The 19,575-nt window shown below is 38.0% G+C and overlaps 1 protein-coding gene across 5 annotated transcripts in view; it reads left to right on the forward strand.

Annotated features, from left to right (window-relative positions):
- Nucleotides 1-19,575, forward strand: part of PSMD14 (proteasome 26S subunit, non-ATPase 14) — a 110,886-nt gene that overhangs the window by 48,926 nt on the left and 42,385 nt on the right. For all 5 annotated transcript variants that reach the window (XM_062187326.1, XM_062187331.1, XM_062187350.1 and 2 more), the window contains 3 exons: nucleotides 15,752-15,823; nucleotides 16,064-16,183; nucleotides 18,757-18,827. In XM_062187326.1, the coding sequence (XP_062043310.1) occupies nucleotides 15,752-15,823; nucleotides 16,064-16,183; nucleotides 18,757-18,827 (263 nt within the window). The remainder of the gene's footprint in view (nucleotides 1-15,751; nucleotides 15,824-16,063; nucleotides 16,184-18,756; nucleotides 18,828-19,575) is intronic.

Consider the following 19,575-nt stretch of genomic DNA (forward strand, 5'->3'; position numbering starts at 1 on the left):
AATATTAACATTTATAAATGTGTCATTTGAAAAGCCATGTATCATTATTTTGACATTTCCATTCTTATTTTCTTTGCTTTTTTTTGTCTTTTTTTTTTTTTTTAAAGAATTAATGTGCCATCTGGAAACCTGAGATCATGCCATAAAAGGAATTTTGGCTTTTTTGGCAATCAGTCATCAGGATATGCTGTGGCTGTGCACCTTAACAGAATAATTAAATATAATTAGAAAGGTGTATTAACTCATATGTTTCAAAATACTTCTATATTGGGGATTCTTACATGGATATTATGAGATTTTAAAAATTACTACTGTTTTATCATGTTAAGGGGATATATCATGTTAAGAGTTGTTAGATTCTTGAACTTAAATGTAAATCAATCCTATGACTAAATGGTTTCAAGCTATTTCTAATACTATATATCTTGTTTAGTGTTAAAATAAACAAATACGTTTATGTTTTTTAGAGGGGAGAGTTGCAGTATTACATTGCAATTAGCTTGCTCTGTTCTTGTCTTCTGAATAATGTAGTCATTGAAACTGTCAGCCAAAGGACTTTTTTTTTTGGAACATTTTTTTTAACTCTAAAAAGTAACAAGTTTTTTAAATTAATTGAGAGAAAACAGCTGAAAGAATGCATTGAAAGGGTTAAGTCGACATGAAAGAATTCATTTCCACTTTAATGACCTAGCCTTGCTGGGTTAGGACGATGGGGAACATGCTTCTGACTTGTACTCCTATTGCCAATTAACACCTCCTATAACAGGTTGCCTCAGCTAGTCATTGAAGCTCAGGCAGTAGAAATAGTTTACATGCAGCTTGTTTTTCACACTAGTTGTTTAATACTCACAAAATTAAAGTATTAAAAGGTTGTTTCTTACCTTGCTGGGCAAGAGATAAACAATTCAGTGGTAGTTATTTGTATATGTTTGAATTCACATATTTTTTGTGTCTGCTTTTTTAAGGGATTTTTTTTAATTGAAATTGAAGGTGGTGGTTTCATCAAATTTTTTAATTTTATGATAGAATTTGTTGAGGGTTATTGGGTACCATAAAAAAACTAAGAATTATTTTCTGTCAACTCTTCAATATATTATATGTTTAGGTTTTATTCTGTTTATAAAAAAATCACCTTCATATTGTTAATAAAGTTTTTTCCCTTTGTTAAAATTTTAACTTAACAGACTTTTAAAAATAATTCTAAAATATGAGATCAAATATCCACCTTTAAATAGGTATTACAAAAATAAGTCTTGTGAAATATTTTGCAGCAACTTTTTTTGTTACAAATTTTGTAATGTTTAATGTCATTTCCCAAGTTAACTATATATTTTTAGAGTGTTGCAGTTCAGTGATACTATTTATTTTACATTTCTTTTAAGTGACACTTTGGTTCATGTTTAATCAGCAGGTATTTTAATAACATAATAAAATTGGCTAAATAATTGATACCAGTTCACACTAAGAGAAAGGTGGAGTAATATAACTAATAGTGTTAACAAATTTGTTAAAAGGCCTGAGTAGGTAACACTTTGAGGCGTTAGTTTCTATGCTGTTATAATGGCAAATGCCTTTTTTTAGCACTTAGTCAACAAGGGCTGCCCAAGTAAAAGTCACAGCTTTTTATGCTGGATCAGATTTTAACCTTCTAAATGGGAAGAAAAAAAAAGCAAAAAACAACCTGTGTCTCATTTAGTTTAACCACATGTAAATTTTGTGGATCTGAATGATAATTTCTGCATTACTAAATGTGACAGATCAAAACTCATTGTGCATAGTCAGTTTGATGCCTTTGTGGAGTCCCTAAGAGGTTTTGTATCACTAACTGGTTTTATTTTTATGTATGAATAAAGGTTGGTGACACTGCTTGTACTTGTGATTCAGCTATTTGTCCTACACAGTTCTGTTTGATAGCTGACTGATAGTTTAAAGATATAGATTTTCCTTCTTTTTAAAACACACCTATTTTATAGAGTCAGATTTATTTAAGTTATTTCAAAACAGTAATTAAATATTGAGGATTTACATAGAGAAATAATCATTTCAGGGTTTTTTGTGAAGGTTATGTGCATATTAGTTTCATGGTTTTTTACAGTAATAAATAACTAAATCATTCTCATTTTCACATGGTAACATTCACTTAAGTTTAACAGACTATGAAGTTGGAGTACATTCAAATGTGTCTGTTGTCAGGAGCATTTGTGGGTTTTTTTTTTGTTTTTGTTTTTTTGTTTTTTTTGAAAGACAGAATTACAGAGAGAGGTAGAGACAGAGAGAGAATGGTCTTCCATCTGCTGGTTCACTCCTCAGATGGCTGCAACAACCAGAGCTGTGCTGCTCTGAAGCCAGAAGCCAGGAGCTTCTTCCTTGTCTCCCACATGGGTGCAAGGGTCCAGGGACTTGGGCCTACTGCTTTCCCAGGCCATAGCAGAAAGCTGGATCAGAAGAGGAGCAGCCAGGACTAGAGCTGGCGCCAGGCCAGGGCTTTAACCTGCTGCGCCACAGTGCTGGTCCACGTTTGTGTTATTTTATAGTGGCAGTGTGAAATGCAGACTCTTTTGTTTAAGTACTACTTAACTGCCTTCAGTTATTCTAATAATCTCCAAATTGAATTTATATTCAGTTTCAAAAATGACTTTTTGCTTTTGTTTTGTTGGAGTGGGGAAATCGTTGTTATAAAGTTAGCCAAGTTAACAAAGTTTATTACTTTATAAGCTGATGATTTTTAGATCTATGCTATTGATTAAGCACCAGAAAAAAGTCAATTTTTTCAATGCTATTTTTTATAATAGTAACAGCTTAAGCTACTTTAAAAAATTTAAAAAGTATTTAAGGGTTCAGGTTTTCATTTGATTTATATCATTGTACAGTTTCTGTAATATCACTTTATCCAGCATTTAGTTCAATGTCACTTTATCCAGCATTTAGTTCAATTTCTTAAACATGATAAGGCTTTAATAAATGAAACATGATAGAAGTAATTCCCTGCTAATGCTGGGGAGGCCATAGGTCTTGGTTCAACTGGTTGGATCCTGTCAACTCAAGAGGGAGACCCTGAGTTCCCATCTCCTGGCTTTAGCCTTGCCCAACTCCTGCTGTTACAGGCATTGGGGAATGAATTAGGAGATTTTCTTTCTCTCTCTCTCTCTCTCTCTCTCTCTCTCTCTCTGCCTTTCAAATAAATTGAAGTTTTTAGTCCTATAAATGGGACATGTAAAATTTGTACTTAATGTGATCACATGTACATTTAGGCTGGATGTAAACAAAGCTTAAGGATAGTTAAGTTTAACTTGAGAAAACAATGTATATCAATTTCTACTTATGAAATCTTGTGTCTCATTAAAATCAAAAGATTGAAAGTAGAAGACATGGGAGCAGAGGTAGTTAAAAGGACTTGGAAACTGTGAGTGACAAGTAAAAAAACCAATGCCTGTTTCTGTTGCTCTGGATACCACCTCCCAAAACTGGGATTCTGTTCCTATGGCCATTACTTCCTGATTATCCACACCATTCAAATTCTGTGCATTTTTTCCCCTCTTAAATTATTTAACATTTAAAATAGAGCTATACCTCTTTATTTGCATAGGGTATACCCATCTAATACATGAAATATTTTGATAATTCCCCATTTTTTGAGGCTTCTGTAGTGAACTAGTATCTAGTTTTTGTTATTGTTATTTACATTTACTCAGTTTTTAAAATGTTTTTGTATATATAACCACAATTTAATTCTTTGTGCTGGTGGTATGTTTGAGAACTGTGCTTGCCTTGTTTTAATTTTTCTATCATGTATATGCTTATGCTTAAAAAGAATCCTAAAAGCTTTATGTGACTTACATTTCTTTTTTTAAAAAAAGATTTATTTATTTATTTGAAAGAGAAGGAGAGGCAGAGAGAGAGAGGTCTTCCATCCTCTGGTTCGCTCTCCAATTGGCCACAACGGCCTGAGCTGCGCCAATCCGAAGCCAGGAGCCAGGAGTTTCTTCCAGGTCTCCCACGTGGGTGCATGGGTCTACAGCCTTGGGCTAACTTCTGCTTTCCCAGGCCATAGCAGAGAGCTAGATCGGAAGTGGAGCAGCTGGGACTAGAACCAGTGCCCATATGGGAATGCCAGCACTGCAGGTGGTGGCTTTACTCACTATGCCACAGCGCTGGGCCTGTGACTTTCTTTTCTTTTCTTTTTTTTTGACAGGCAGAGTGGACAGTGAGAGAGAGACAGAGAGAAAGGTCTTCCTTTTGCCGTTGGTTCACCCTCCAATGGCCGCCGCGGTAGCACGCTGCGGCCGGCGTACCGCGCTGTTCCGATGGCAGGAGCCAGGTGCTTCTCCTGGTCTCCCATGGGGTGCAGGACCCAAGCACTTGGGCCATCCTCCACTGCACTCCCGGGCCACAGCAGAGGGCTGGCCTGGAAGAGGGGCAACCGGGACAGGATCGGTGCCCCGACCGGGACTAGAACCCGGTGTGCCGGCGCTGCAAGGCGGAGGATTAGCCTGTTGAGCCACGGCGCCGGCCTCTTTTCTTTTCTTTTCTTTTCTTTTCTTTTCTTTTCTTTTCTTTTCTTTTCTTTTCTTTTCTTTTCTTTTCTTTTCTTTCCTTTCCTTTCCTTTCCTCTTCTCTTCTCTTCTCTTCTCTTCTCTTCTCTTCTCTTCTCTTCTCTTCTCTTCTCTTCTCTTCTCTTCTTTTGACAGGCAGAGTGGACAGTGAGAGAGAGAGAGAGACAGAGAGAAAGGTCTTCCTTTGCCATTGGCTCACCCTCCAATGGCTGCTGCAGCCGGCGCATCTCGCTGATCCGAAGCCAGGAGCCAGGTGCTTCTCCTGGTCTCCCATGGGGTGCAGGGCCCATGCACTTGGGCCATCCTCCACTGCACTCCCTGGCCACAGCAGAGAGCTGGCCTGGAAGAGGGGCAACCAGGACAGAATCCAGCCCCCCGACTGGGACTAGAACCCGGTGTGCCGGTACCGCAGGGCAGAGGATTAGCCTAGTGAGCTGCGGCGCCGCCGTGACTTAGATTTCCAACAGTAGATTTTAATAAAAAAAAATTGTTTTTCATATTAGTGTTTATACTGTTTCAAGTAAATGCAATAGCGTATTTTGCTCTCCATAGCCCACTTCTAGTGAAACACTGAGGTGTTCTCTGATATTGGTGGGCTAACTAAATGAATTTGAACGGGAAGGATGTCCTAGTGTTCTCATTTCTGCAATAGGAAATGACTCCAGGCAATAGAGAATTCTAACATTATAAAGAATAAAGAGGAGCTAAGGTCCTATAATAAAAATAGATTTGAGCATCTTAAAATGGAGTGGGGGGCTGGCGCTGTGGCATACTAGGTAAAGGTGCTGCCTGCAGTACTGGCATCCCATGTGGACGCCGGTTTAAGTCCTGGCTGCTCTGCTTCCCATCCAGCTCCCTGCTAATGGCCTGGGAAAGCAGTGGAAGATATCCCAAGTGCTTGGGTGCCTACACTCACATGGGAGACTCAGAAAAAGCTCCTGACTGCTGGCTTCATGTCAGCCCAGCTCCAGCCATTGCATCCATTTGGGGAGTGAACCAGTAGATGGAAGATATCTCTTTCCCTCTCTACCTCTGCCTCTCTATAACTCTGCCTTTCAAATAAATAAATCTTCAAAAAAAAAAAATGGAGTGGTAGATTGTAGTAGAAACAGTACATTACTAGAAGTCAGAAATTTAATTTGAATCCTGAGTGTCATATTTTTTAGCTTTGTGATCCATGGTAATAAGTATTTTGCCTGCCTCATAAGCTTCTTGAAACCTTCATATAACCACACAACTAAAGTGCGTCCTCTGAGATCTCTGCCACATATATAAAAAATATAATGGTAGAGCCTGAAAGTCTGATAAGACTGTGTGGCACATGGAGTGACGTGAAGACTTTTAGATTAAACAAAATTCAACAGATTTTTTTATTTTCTTCTTTTCCACTCCTCGATTTTTCTTATAGCCTTTGATATCCTAGTATATCACATAAATTTGGAGTAGGTCAATATGCAGTATGTTCCAAACTTATTTTATTAGTAGAAATTCTTTAGATTGTGTTTTCTTGCGATCCCTTTCTCAAAAATGAGTATTTTAAAAAATCTGCCACACTGCGACGTAACAAAGAATTGATGAAACTTTTTGACATACAAAGACTAAACGAAAGTGTTAACAAAAATTTTGCTTATATTTCTAGCTTGATTTTTGGTGATACTAAATTGGAGATGGCTTTCTTAGGGGGGACAATGTGATAACTGGTAGTGAGTTAGGAGAGAACCTAGTAATAGTGATATAATCACTTATCAATATTAGAGCCCTATCTGTAATATTTTTTATTGAGGGCAGTAGTATTTATTTATTTATTTATTTATTTATTTATTTTTAAAGATTTATTTATTTATTTGAGAGATAGAGTCGCAGACAAAGATAGAGAGAAAGGTCTTCCATCTGCTGGTTCACTCCCCAGATGGCTGTGACAGCCAGAGCCGACCCAAAACCAGGAGCTAGGAGTTTCCTCCAGGTCTCCCAAGCGGGTGCAGGGGCCCTAACACTTAGGCCACTATCCACTGCTTTCCAAGGCGCAATAGCAGAGAGCTGGATTGGAAGATGAGCAGCCGGGACACAAACTGGTACCCAATTGGGATGCCAGCACCACAGTGGATGCTTAACCTACTACACCATATTGCCAACCCCTACAGAATTCCTGACTCCATAAGAATATGCATTGCTAAGAAGTCATGCAAATGGGACTGAATCAGATAATATACTTTGAGAACTATTAGTGTAAATTTTGTCTTCTGATAAATTTTTTGACTTTTAAAAAGAAATGTTTTCTATGAGTCTTTTCCAAACTTCATCAAGTTATTTTGAACCTTTCCTGTATGTCATGATTTTAAGTCACATTCCCATCCTGGGAAGCTCAGATTTTTACCAATGAAAAACTCTCTGAAGCAGAATCCTTTACTTAAGAGTCAAGAACTGATCACAAGTAGCTTCATTCTTGAGTACTTTAAAACACTTTGTACTGGTAAATGTTTGTGTCTACCTGGTTATTTTATGGACTAATTCCCTAACTTACCTTGTTATTAAAACCTGCAAGAAGGGAAAGAGATCTGTCTCTGTGTGAATGTACATAGCAGCTGTGGTCTTTTCTTTTAGTTTTCCTTTTAGTTTCCTCAGCTTTACTGAAGTATAATTGACTAAACTGTATGTTTGTAGGGTGTGATGATTTGATACACATTTGTTTGTGAAATGATTATCACAGTTAAATTAGCTTACATATGTGTCACCTCATCATGCTGTGTGTTAAGTCTCATGAACTTACGTATCTTATAACTGAAAGTTTGTGCTCTTTGACTGACATCTCCCCTTCCCCCCTACCACCTATCCCGAATGACCACCATTCTACTCTGTTTAAGCCTTTTTAGATTCCACATATAATGAATTTCTCTCTCTGACTTATTTCTCTTAGCATAATGCTCTCAAGGTTGCAATGATTGCAAAGAGAGGATTTCCTTCTTTTTAATTGCTAAATAATATCCCAGTAAAGGAATATACCACCCAGGGCCGGCGCCATGACTCACTTCATTAATCCTCTGCCTGCAGTGCCGGCATCCCGTATGGGCGCCGGGTTCTAGTCCTGATTGCTCCTCTTCCAGTTCAGCTCTCTGCTGTGGCCCGGGAGGGCAGTGGAGGATAGCCCAAGTGCTTGGGCCCTGCATCCGCATGGGAGATCAGGAGGAAGCACCTGGCTCCTGGCTTCAGATTGGCGCAGCGCCAGCCGTAGTGGCCATTTGGGGAGTGAACCAACGGAAGTAAGACCTTTCTCTCTGTCTCTCTATAACGCTACCTGTCCAAAAAAAAAAAAAAATACCACCCTTTCTTTATCCATTCTTCCATGAGTGGACACTTGGGTTATTATCGTATCTTGGTCATTGTGAATAATGCTGCAATGAACATGGTAATGCAGATATTTTTCCTGGTACTGAATTCACTTCCTTTGCATATAATACCTAGAAGAAGAATTGCTTGGTCATATGATAGTTGTATTTATTTTTATTTTTTTGAAGAACTTTTGTTCTGTTTTCCAGTGTGAAAAGACAAGTTGCCTTTTTCTCTGCAACCTCACCTCTTCTTAAATTAGGTGAGGATCCCTTCAACATTGTAGGCTAAAATAGTTAGTATAGCAGCAGGTTAGGGTCCTTGCTTTTAACTTAAGGATATATTGCTGTTTAAGATGGCTAAAGCCATCAAAGATCTCATAAAAGGGGCCATCAACAACACTTGTTAATTATAGGTTAAGTTCCTGTGTTTATTTGTATTATTAAAAGAACTATCATGATGTTTTGGTTCCTGCAAACATCATTGTTTATTTATACAAATAATTTCTAGGAGTGAAAAAGTAGGTCAAAAAGTTTGTGCGACTGCAAGGCTCTTGATATACATTGTTGTGTTGCATTTCTGATAGATTTTATCAATTTAAATTCTCACCAACAGTGCCAAGTGTCCCTTTCATTATGCCCTCACCAGAATTGGGCATTGTAAAGCTTGTTTGGTAGAAAAAAACCCCACAATGTCTTAATGTGTTAATTAGCATTTCTCTAATTAAAGAACGTCAGTGAGGGAGTTAGAATATTGCTCATATTTATTTCATAATATGTTTCTTGTAATTAGGCTATTTTCTTTGCTTATACTTCCATTAAGGTTCTAGTATTTTTTAATTTACTTATGTGTTGATTTTTTGTCATAAATAAAACTATTTTTCTCTCACAGTATTAGTTATAACAATTAGCTCCAAAATTGCTTCAGAGCCAAATATTTTAATAATGAATTATTCCAAATTTGAAAAATATGGATGATTTTAAATATATGTACACATTGTTAGAACATTGAAAGCAGGAAACTTTGTAATTGGAAAACTTGCAAAGTTTTTCCTGGTTCATTTTATAAATTTAGGATAATGATATTAAACCCTGACAAATTTAACAGAAAAAAGCAAATGCCAGACAAATCTCAATTATGAACAGAAAAACAAAAACCATAAATAAAAAACAAAGTGGAACAATTTATCCCAGAAGTGTATGAAGTGACTTATTCCTGGCAAATATTAATGTAATACATCACTGAAGAAGGGAAAGATGAATGAATGGGTTTTTTAAAAAATATTTTATTTATTTAAGAGGTAGAGTTACAAAGAGAGGGAGAGATGGAGAGAAATGTCTTCCATCTGCTGGTTTACTCTCTAAATGGCTACAATGGCCGGAGCTGGGCCAGTCTGAAGCCAGGAGCCAGGAGCTTCTTCAGGGTCTCCCATGTGGTTGCAGAGGCCCAAGGACTTGGGCCATCTTCTACTGCTTTCTCAGGCCATAGCAGAGAGCTGGATCAGAAGAGGAGTAGCCAGAACTCAAACCGGCAACCATATGGAATGCTGGTGTTGCAGGTAGATGCTTAGCCCACTATGCCACAACGCTGGCCATGGTTGATTTCTTTTACGCAAGAAATGTAGGTATTGGTTGAGCATCCTTGATCTGAAAATCTGAAATTCAAAATGTTCCAAACTTTCAAAAGTTTCAGATATGGGGGACATATCTGAATTTTTTTGAATAGGAATGTTCATCCAATAAATCTGCAAATATTTCAAAATCTGAAAAAGTCCAAGGTCTGAAATACTTCTGGTCCCTAGCATTTTGGATAATGGATATTCAATTTATTGACTGACAGATCTTATTTGATCTTTGTTTCTGTTTGTATTGCTACTTTTAAGTATTATATACATGAATTTCCATTTTAAACTCATTTAAGAAGCATTTTTTTTTTTTTTGACAAGGATCTTTACTCCATTTATTTTTTTAATAGCCGGTATATTTGATCTTACCTTGTCTTTTGTTTTTTAAAGATTTATTTATTTACTTGAAAGTCAGAGTTACACAGAGAAGGAGAGACAGAGAGAGAGAGAGGTCTTCCATCCATTGGTTCACTCCCCAGTTGGCCACAATGGCTGGAGCTGTGCTGATCTAAAGCCAGGAACCAGGAGTTTCTTCCGGGTTTCCCATGTGGGTGCAGGGACCCAAGGATTTGAGCCATCTTCTACTGCTTTCCCAGGCCATAGCAGAGAGCTGGATTAGAAGTGGAGCAGCCAGGACTCAAACCGGCACCCATATGGGATTCCTGCTTTACCTGCTATGCCACAGTGCTGGCCCCAATCTTTTTTTTTTTTCTTTTCTTTTCTTTTTTTTTTTTTTTTTTTGACAGGCAGAGTTAGACAGTGAGAGAGAGAGACAGAGAGAAAGGTCTTCCTTCTGTTGGTTCACTCCCCAAATGGCCACTACGGCCAGCGCGCTGTAGACGCTGTAGACGGTGCACTGTGCCGATCTGAAGCCAAGAGCCTAGGTGCTTCCTCCTGGTCCCCCATGCGGGTGCAGAGCCCAACCACTTGGGCCATCCTCCACTGCACTTCCAGGCCACAGCAGAGAGCTGGACTGGAAGAGGAGCAACCGGGACAGAATCTGGCTCCCCGACTGGGACTAGAACCCTGTGTGCCGGTGCCACAGGCAAAGGATTAGCCAAGTGAGCTGCAGCGCTGGCCAACTGGCCCCAATCTTACCTTATCTTGATATCTTAATTTTTCTCCTTTGTTGGTTTTCTTCTGTTGTTTGTCAGTTTGTGTTTGCTTTTTTTTTTTTTCTATTGACTTTGTACAGTGTACTTTGCATTTTTTTAAGGACTTATTTTTATTTATTTGAAAGGCAGAGTGACAGAGAGAAGGAGAGACAAAAAGAGAAAGAAATCTTCCATATGCTGGTTGACTTCCCAGATGGTTCCTATATGGGATGCTAGTGTTGCAGGTAGTGGCTTAGTGCCACAACAGTGCCCCCCTGTACATTGCATTTTGAGATTTTTAAAAGATTTATTTATTTGAAAGAATGACAGAGATAGAGGGAGACACACACAGGGAGAGGTATATTCCATACACTGGTTCACTCACCAAATGCTCATAATATACAGGGGTGGGCCAGGCTGAAGCCAGGAGCCAGGAATTCCATCCCAGTCTCCTGCATGAGTGGCAGGAACCCAAGTACTTGGGCCATCACCCAAGTACATTAACAACAAACTGTGTTGTAATTGTAGAGGAGCTGGGGCCCCAGGCACTCCATTCAGTATGAGAAGTGGGTATCCGAAGCAACAACTTAACTTGTTGCACCACGACTTCTTCTCTACATTTTAATTTTTATACTGGCTGCTTTAAAGGTGTTTAGAAAACTATTTAATCCAAAGCCAACATTTGTATCTCCTTTCCCCTCCCAGGGTTACATATAGAATTTTGTATACTACGTTTTTCTCCATGCCTATGTAATTACTTAAATAATAATTGTGTATTTGGATCATTGTTATTTATATTATTTAGCTCTGTCTCTATTTTTAACTGTTTCCAGTGGTATTACCAATGTTTTTAGACAATGACTTTCCCAATTTTTTAATCTTCTTTTATTTGGGGTTGATAACACTCATCTAGGTCATTTATTCAAGTTCTTTCAAGGAGGCTCTATGGAAATGCTTTTTGAGCTCTTGTGCATTTAGTTATGAATCTGTGGACCTTCAGACGTATTTGAAAATTGTATATAAAATTTAAAAAATTATTTATTTCTTTATTTGAAAGGCAGAGAGGGAAATCTCCTAACTGCTAATTCACTCCCCAAATGTCTGAAACTGCCAGTCTGGACAGGCTGAAGTCAGGAACCTGGAACTCAATACAGGTCTCCTACGTGGGTGGCAAGGACCCAACTACTTAAGCCATCATTTTGCGGCCTCTCAGGGTGCATGTTAGCAGGAAGCTGGAATTGGAAGCAGAAGCAGGACTTGAATGCAGGCACTCTTCTATGAGATGCATGCATCCCGAGCACCATCTTAACCACTGTGCCAAAACTCTGGTATTATTTTTTTAAAGGAGAATGAGCGTCTTTTATTTTTTTATTTAATTTTTTTTTTTTTTTGCTTTAAGATTTATTTATTTATTTGAAAGGCAGACGTACAAAGGAGGGGGAGAGAGAGAGAGAGAGAAAGATCTTTTATCTGCTGTTTCACTCCCCAAATGACTGCAAAAACTGGGGTTGGGTCAAGTGGATACCTGGAGCCCAGAGCTTCTTCCAGTTCTCCTATGTTAGTACAGGGACCCAAGTACTTGGGCCATATTCTGCTTTCCCAGGCACATTAGCAGGGAGCTGGATGAGACGTGGAACAGTGGGGACTCAAACTGGTCCCCATATGGGCTGCTAGCCCTGCAGGTGGAGGCTTACTTTTCTGTGCCACAGCGCTGGCTCCACTCATTGTTTTTTTGTCATTTACTGTTGCAAAGAAATAAAAGTGAACCTGTATTGCTTTTTTTGTTTAATGTAGGTGAAGGTTTTCCTTATGTGTTTTCTTTTTTTAAAGATTTATTTATTTATTTGAAAGTCAGAGTTACACAGAGAGAGAAGGAGAGGCAGAAACAGAGAGAGAGAGAGAGAGAGAGAGAGAGAGAGAGAGAGAGAGCTTCCATCCACTGGTTCACGCCTCAATCGGCCAGAGCTGCACTGATCCGAAGCCAGGAGTCAGGAGCTTCTTCTGGGGCCCAAGGGCTTGGGCCATCTTCTGCTGCTTTCCCAGATGATAGCAGAAAGCTGGATTGGAAGTAGAGCAGCAGGGACTCAAGCCGGCACCCATATGGGATTCCAGCACCGCAGGCAACAGCTTTACCTGCTATGCAACAGCGCTGGCCCCTCTTATGTGGTTTTAAACATTTTGCTTTGTCCTGGTGAGTTTTAGATTTAGATCCCTATTAAGATTACCTGGAATTTTACATGATATAGTACTTTATTCCTTGATTACTGCCTGGTATTTTGTGGTCCAAAAGTTGAACATTTTTCATCCAAAAAATTTTTCTTCAGCTTTGCTTGTTGATTCTTTGCATTTCTTATCTTTAGAAAGAACTGATTTTAGTGCTCTTTTCACCATCCTAGTTTCATTGTATTTCTAATAATTTTCATCACTAACTTTTTACCCTACATTCTGGGACATCTACTAAGGTTTGTATTCTCTGTCACTGAATGAAAGTTGTTATAATGCATTTTTACCCTTGTTTCTCCCAGTGCAATTTTAACTCTTATTTTTCATCTTCTATTTCAAAGAAACTTTCTTGTATCCTAGTGACACCAAGTAGTTTTCTAAAATTTTCTTCATGATTCCTGCTTTTAGATGACTTTCTTCTTTTTGAATCATCAGAATACTGTTCCCTAGTGGAGTTTGCCGAAGACAATGGATATAGATTGTCCATAGCCACACATAGCTTCCTAATTAGCCATCTTTGATTTGCCATTCTACAGGTTCTTACATACCTATCTGAGCTTAACTTCCTGGGTGTTTAATTGAGTCATCTTTTACGTTTCTGGGTTTTGTGCTTTTCTGAGTAGGTTGATCATGTAGGAAAAACACTATCCTTGGATATTCTCTGCTAGTTGAGCTTCCTAATATCTGTCCCATAGACAATATAGTACTTCAGTTCCCTCCTGTTTGTTCTCTGTCTTCCTCCATTTCATCATTACCAACCCTTCTCTGCATCTCAGGGTTTTATTAAAATAGGGGACCAGCGCTGTGGTGTAGTAGGTTGAGCCTCCACCTATGGTGCCAGTATCCCATATAGGTGCCAGTTTGAGTCCTGGCTGCAATGGCTGGAGCTGAGCCAACCAGAAGCCAGGAGCCAGGAGCCTCTTCCAGGTCTCTCTGGAAGAAGGAGTGCAGGGGCCCAAGGACTTAGGCCATCTTCTACTGCTTTCCCAGGCCATAGCCATAGCAGAGCTGTATCAGAAGTGGAGCACGCGGTGCGCCAGCCGCAGCGCGCTACCGCGGCGGCCATTAGAGGGTGAACCAACGGCAAAGGAAGACCTTTCTCTCTGTCTCTCTCTCTCTCTCACTGTCCACTCTGCCTGTCAAAAATAAAAATAAAAAAAAAAAAAAAAAAAAAAAAGAAGTGGAGCAGCCGGTCTCCAACCGGCGCCCATATTGGGATGACCAGCACCCCAGGCCAGGGCATTAACACACTACGCCACAGCACCAGTCCCAGCACATGTATGTGTGTGTGTGTGTGTGTGTATATATATATATATATATATTTTTTTTTTTTTTTTGACAGGCAGAGTTAGAGAGAGAGAGAGAAAGAGATAGAGAGAAAGGTCTTCCTTTCGTTGGTTCACCCTCCAAATGGCCGCCACGGCCAGTGCTGCGCCAATCTGAAGCCAGGAGCCAGGTGCTTCTCCTGGTCTCCCATGCGGGTGCAGGGCCCAAGCACTTGGGCCATCCTCCATTGCCCTCCTGGGCCACAGCAGAGAGCTGGACTGGAAGAGAAGCAACCAGGACAGAATCCGGCGCCCCAACCGGGACTAGAACCTGGGGTACTGGCGCCACAGGCGGAGGATTAGCCTGGTGAGCCACGGCGCCAGCCAGCACATATATTTTTTAGAGTAGTTGAGTAGCCAGCCAGGACTAGAACCAGGCACACCCATATAGGATGCAAGCATCTCAAGCAGTGACAACTGCTTTGCCATATACCCACCCTATTAAATTTAAAGAAAACTTATTCTAGAGCTTTTTATACTTAATGCTTCCAATAAATGCAATGAGCATTTAAATGAAAACAAAAAATCGCAGAACTTAGCAGATAAGTAGATGAGAGGAAGCACGTACTGTTCTATAAGTGTGGAATGTAATGAATAAAGCACTTGTTTAATTTCAGTAAATAAAAGCATTAAAGTGAGAGAGAACATTGACTTACAAATTGGATAGCTAACATGTTTATATAATTTGTAATAGTGTTATTGTGAGAGAAAAACAACTTTAAGTCAAAGAGGACCTAGCAATTATGAATCACATCTCATTATAATTTCCATGACTCCCCAGTATTTAAAATCAGGAAATTTTCAGAATACATTTGTTTGGGGCAGTATCACATTTATTAGATTATAAGATTATAGGAATTTTGATGGTAAGGACCATAGGCTATATACATAGTTGCCTTGGGCAATTCAATGTTAAATAATCAAAAGAGGTTTGTTTCTTTTTATGAAGAAAGACTCATCAGGGATAAACCTACTATCTTTCTTGCTTGAAAGTGATAATTGTTTTAAAGATAATGGTCAGGATTTTAGAAGTATTTTCATGTTAGCTACACCTGTCTCAACTAGTTTGTTCGAAACCATAGGCTTTTGTATTATATTTGTGTGTGGAGAGAGGGGAACAGCTTCATCAGGTGAAGTGCGGAGTATGTTGTTCACAGTTCTTTCATCTGGGGATTAGAAGTCTTCTTCTTGCTTCCGCCCGTTATACCTATGAATCTGTAAAGTGACACCCTAGCCTTAATCTATATGCTGTCTTCAGCTGAAAAATCAAGAAGCACAGAGAATTTGCTTTTTGTGTTGAACCTTCAGTTCATCACATTAGTCCAATAGCATTTTGGATTCACATTGACCTAAGAAGTATAGCTGAGGTAGATTAGCACTACTCAAAGACTTGATCTTTATGTCCATTGGAAACTTGCCTAAGTACTGAATTTTGTGTTTTCTGTAGTATTGTTTTTTGCAAACGCATTAAAATTGTGTTGTAACTGAAAAAAAAAAGCTACTTGATATGTTTTTCCAGTATTCTTGTAAAACAAGTTTATATGATACATAGTTTTAATTCAAACTCTTTAACGGTGTGTTTATGTTAATTTATGTACTGATTTCTAGGGGCCACCTACAGATGCTCCTGCAGTAGACACAGCAGAACAAGTGTATATCTCTTCCCTGGCACTGTTAAAAGTAAGTAATGAATGGAGTTACTTGCTTTAGAGAGCTTTATTTCTTTCAGTGTATCCTTTACTTTGGATGGAATTTGTGTCACCTTACTCCTCCCAGAATTAAGATGTGATTTTAGATGCATCTGTAAAATAGAATGCTTTATCTCTACTGGAACAAAATTAGGTTTTCTTAAAGGAGAGAGTGGAGTGGCAAAGATTTCAAAGAAATGTACTTTATGTTCACATAGTTTCCTGTTTACAGATGTTAAAACATGGCCGTGCTGGAGTTCCAATGGAAGTTATGGGTCTCATGCTTGGAGAATTTGTTGATGATTATACCGTCAGAGTGATTGATGTGTTTGCTATGCCACAGTCAGGAACAGTGAGTACTTTTATGGTTGCCTGCTGCAAGTAAATGTGTTTCTTTTCTTTTTTCTTTTCCTATGCAGAATAACTTTTATCATTTTATATTTTCGCTTTCCAATAGGAAAAAATGAAATCATAAGGGTAATGATAGAAATTTATGCATTCTATTAATTATCTTTAAAATACATCAAATTCTTAGAGCTCTGCAAACTGAATGATGTTAACAGTAAATCCATTCACTTTCCCTTCACTTAAACAAGCATAACACGCTGAATATAAGTGTTAGTTACCCTATCAAAGCAAGGAATTAGTTTGAACATTTGGTTCAAAGACTTCAAAGATTGTCTTACTTAAACTTTTGATTCATGTACATTAACTAGTCCTCATATATTGTTCCCATTTTGAAATATTTTGAAAACTGTTTTATATACGGTGATAAATGATTTTTAAGCTTTTCCTGGTAAATATATTAACTTAAAAAAAAACCAGAAACTATAGTGAACCTTAGTTCTTTTTGCATGGGCATGATAATTTGTTTATGTGAACTATACTCTGTACAGATTTACAAAGTCATCTGTTCTATCTGTTTAGAATATATTGCTCTTTCTAGAAATTGATTGTTTTGCCTTTTTGTTCAATGAATTATGCGTGTGTAGATAGAAATACATTTAAAGAAAATGGCTAAAAAGCAGTAACCAGTCTACCTACCTTCTCCACCACCTACAAAGAAACAACACGTAATATTCTCACTCATTTGTATTTTTTCTGAGGGATGATTTTTCTCTGCTACACAACACTTCTCTTGTTGAGCACTGTAAAATATTTGGCTTAAAGAAATTGTCATCATAAAGATGTTTGCTGTATTTGATAAATTCACTTTGATTAGGTGGATACTAGAAAATAATATTTTTAAGTAATTCTCTGTGTATATGTAAATATGTGCATATGTTTTTATGAGCATTTAAAATACTTGCTCCAAAATACAATATATTTTCAAATCATGCAAAATAGACAAGTTTATGGTGGTAAACTAATTTGGATCTGCTGATTTTGTCCACCTGGATGTCTATTATGTTTATTTTTACATTTGAACATCGAGATAGAAAAACACTGTATATTAACTAAAGATTTAAAATTAAATCTTATATCCATCTTTTCATGTCAGCATATATAAAACACACAGTAAAATTAATTTCTGTTACATGTGATCCTTATGTAGACATCCACTGTAATACATGAATTTTGGGATTTTTTTTTTTTAAAGATTTATTTCTTTACTTGAAAGGAAGAGTTAGAGAGGAAGAGATAGAGAGAGATCCTCCATCTACTCGTTCGCTTCCCATCTGGCTGCAATGGCATTGCTGGACTGGTCTGAAGCCAGGAGCCAGGAGCTTCTTCTGGGTCTCCCACATGGAAGCAAGGGCCCAAGAACTTGGGCTCTCTTGTGCTGTTTTCCTAAGTGCATTAGCAGGGAGCTGGACTGGAAGTGGAACAACTGGAACTCTAACCAGCACCCTTGTGGGATATTAACGCTGCAGTTGGTGGCCTTCCACACTACACCACAGTGCTGGCCAGATTTTTAGGCTTTAATATTACTTCCATGGAAATGCTTATTTGCCAACATAAATAGAAGATTCAGATACCCATAATTACTCAATGTAGTAAAATTAGGAAGTTTTGCTTCTGGCCCAAGAGTCAGCAAACTTTTTTTTATAAAAATACATATATCTGTTGTATATCTTATTCTCCTCCCTTTCCTTTTCCTTATTATTCTCCTTTTTGAAATTAAAAAAAAAAAACAATTATTTGACAGCAGATTGCATATTTCTTTTCTAGAGGAACTCTCTGTTGGAATCTGATATGCTATTTGTTTTAGTGGGAAGAAGTGCTCATGGGAAATAGGTTAAGTAGATTAGATTTAGATTCCTGATGTCAGAAGAAAGCCTCTAGGAGCTATAATGGCAGCACACTGTCATCAGAGAGATGATATGAACTCTTTTTATTTTTCTATGTCCTAAAACATTATTTTGGTTGAACTAGCAAACAATTGTAACTTTTAAGAGACTTGATTCTAGACTGTCTCTATTAGAGACTTTTTGTGATTGCTTTTATATTTTAGGTAATAAATTATTGTCTTACATTGGGAGAGTGGGGAAGATTTGAGCTGCATAGTTGTAGAACTTTGGATGAGACTGAAGAATCAGGTCCTTATTAGTTATTGGAGGATGGCTGTAGGAAGCATGCTTGCCTAGAAAATTCCAATAAATAATTATGATTAGCTCAATTATTTGGTATTTCTAATAAATATACACATCTCAATAGCCATAAACTCTAGCCTAAAGGAATCCTAAAAATTATTAATTAACAGCAGTATTTGACAATTTTAGAAGTGTTATTGGTATAACACTTAAAAGCGAATGAATTGAGTAGATATCAAATATGGTTATTAAAACCTATAAAGTGATTTTTGTGCACCAAAAATATACATAGATATTTTGGGGATAGCCTTTTGCTCATTTACATTATGATACAAAGTTATTTTTTCAAAGTTATAAAAAAATTAGTCATTTTTCTTTCTTTCTTAACCAGGGTGTCAGTGTAGAAGCAGTTGATCCAGTGTTCCAAGCCAAAATGTTGGATATGTTGAAACAGACTGGAAGGTAATTATTTTAAAGTATCATTTAATGAAATAACAGGAGGGTGGGTTTTGACCTAGTGGTTAAGATACTAGTTAGGATGCATCCCATTGTGTAAGTGGCTTGGCTTAATTCCTGGCTTTGGCTTCCAGTTCCTTCTTCCACTAATACAGACCGTGAGAGGCAGTGGTCAAGGCTTAAATGGTTGGTTCTCTGCCATCCACATGGGAGGCCTGATTGAGTTCCTGACTCCTGGCTCCTGGCTCCAGTTTCAGCCCAACCTCAGTGCTGCTCTGGCCATTGCTGGAGTTTGGAGAGTAAATCAGTGGATGGTAGCTTGCTCTGTCTCTTTGCCTCTCATAAAATAAAGGGGACATTTAAAAAAATATATTTATTTATTCAGTTTATTTGAAGGCAGAGAGATGTTTTAGAAACATGTCTCAAAGTTATGGATGTTTATGAAATTAATTCCTAGGGGACAAGAATCATGTTATTATTATAAAATATCTATCAGTTTCTGTGCTATGCACCCACCTCCTATCTAATGTCTCTTCCCTTTAGAATCACAGAAACTTGCCAATTAGAGAACTGCCTGATGTTAAAATTCTCAAGTGCCACATAGTAAACTTAGGCTGTAGTTTCCCTCTGTTTAGCATATAAGTTACTGTCTAGTCCCTTATAATTCGAAGAGCTTGTTGGTTGCATGTATATGAAAGTTGCCAGTTAGTGAGATTCTGCATATTTAATTATGTTTACAGTCATATGAGTTTTA

This window comes from Lepus europaeus, chromosome 1, assembly GCF_033115175.1.
Source record: "Lepus europaeus isolate LE1 chromosome 1, mLepTim1.pri, whole genome shotgun sequence".
Taxonomy (NCBI): Eukaryota; Metazoa; Chordata; class Mammalia; order Lagomorpha; family Leporidae; genus Lepus; species Lepus europaeus.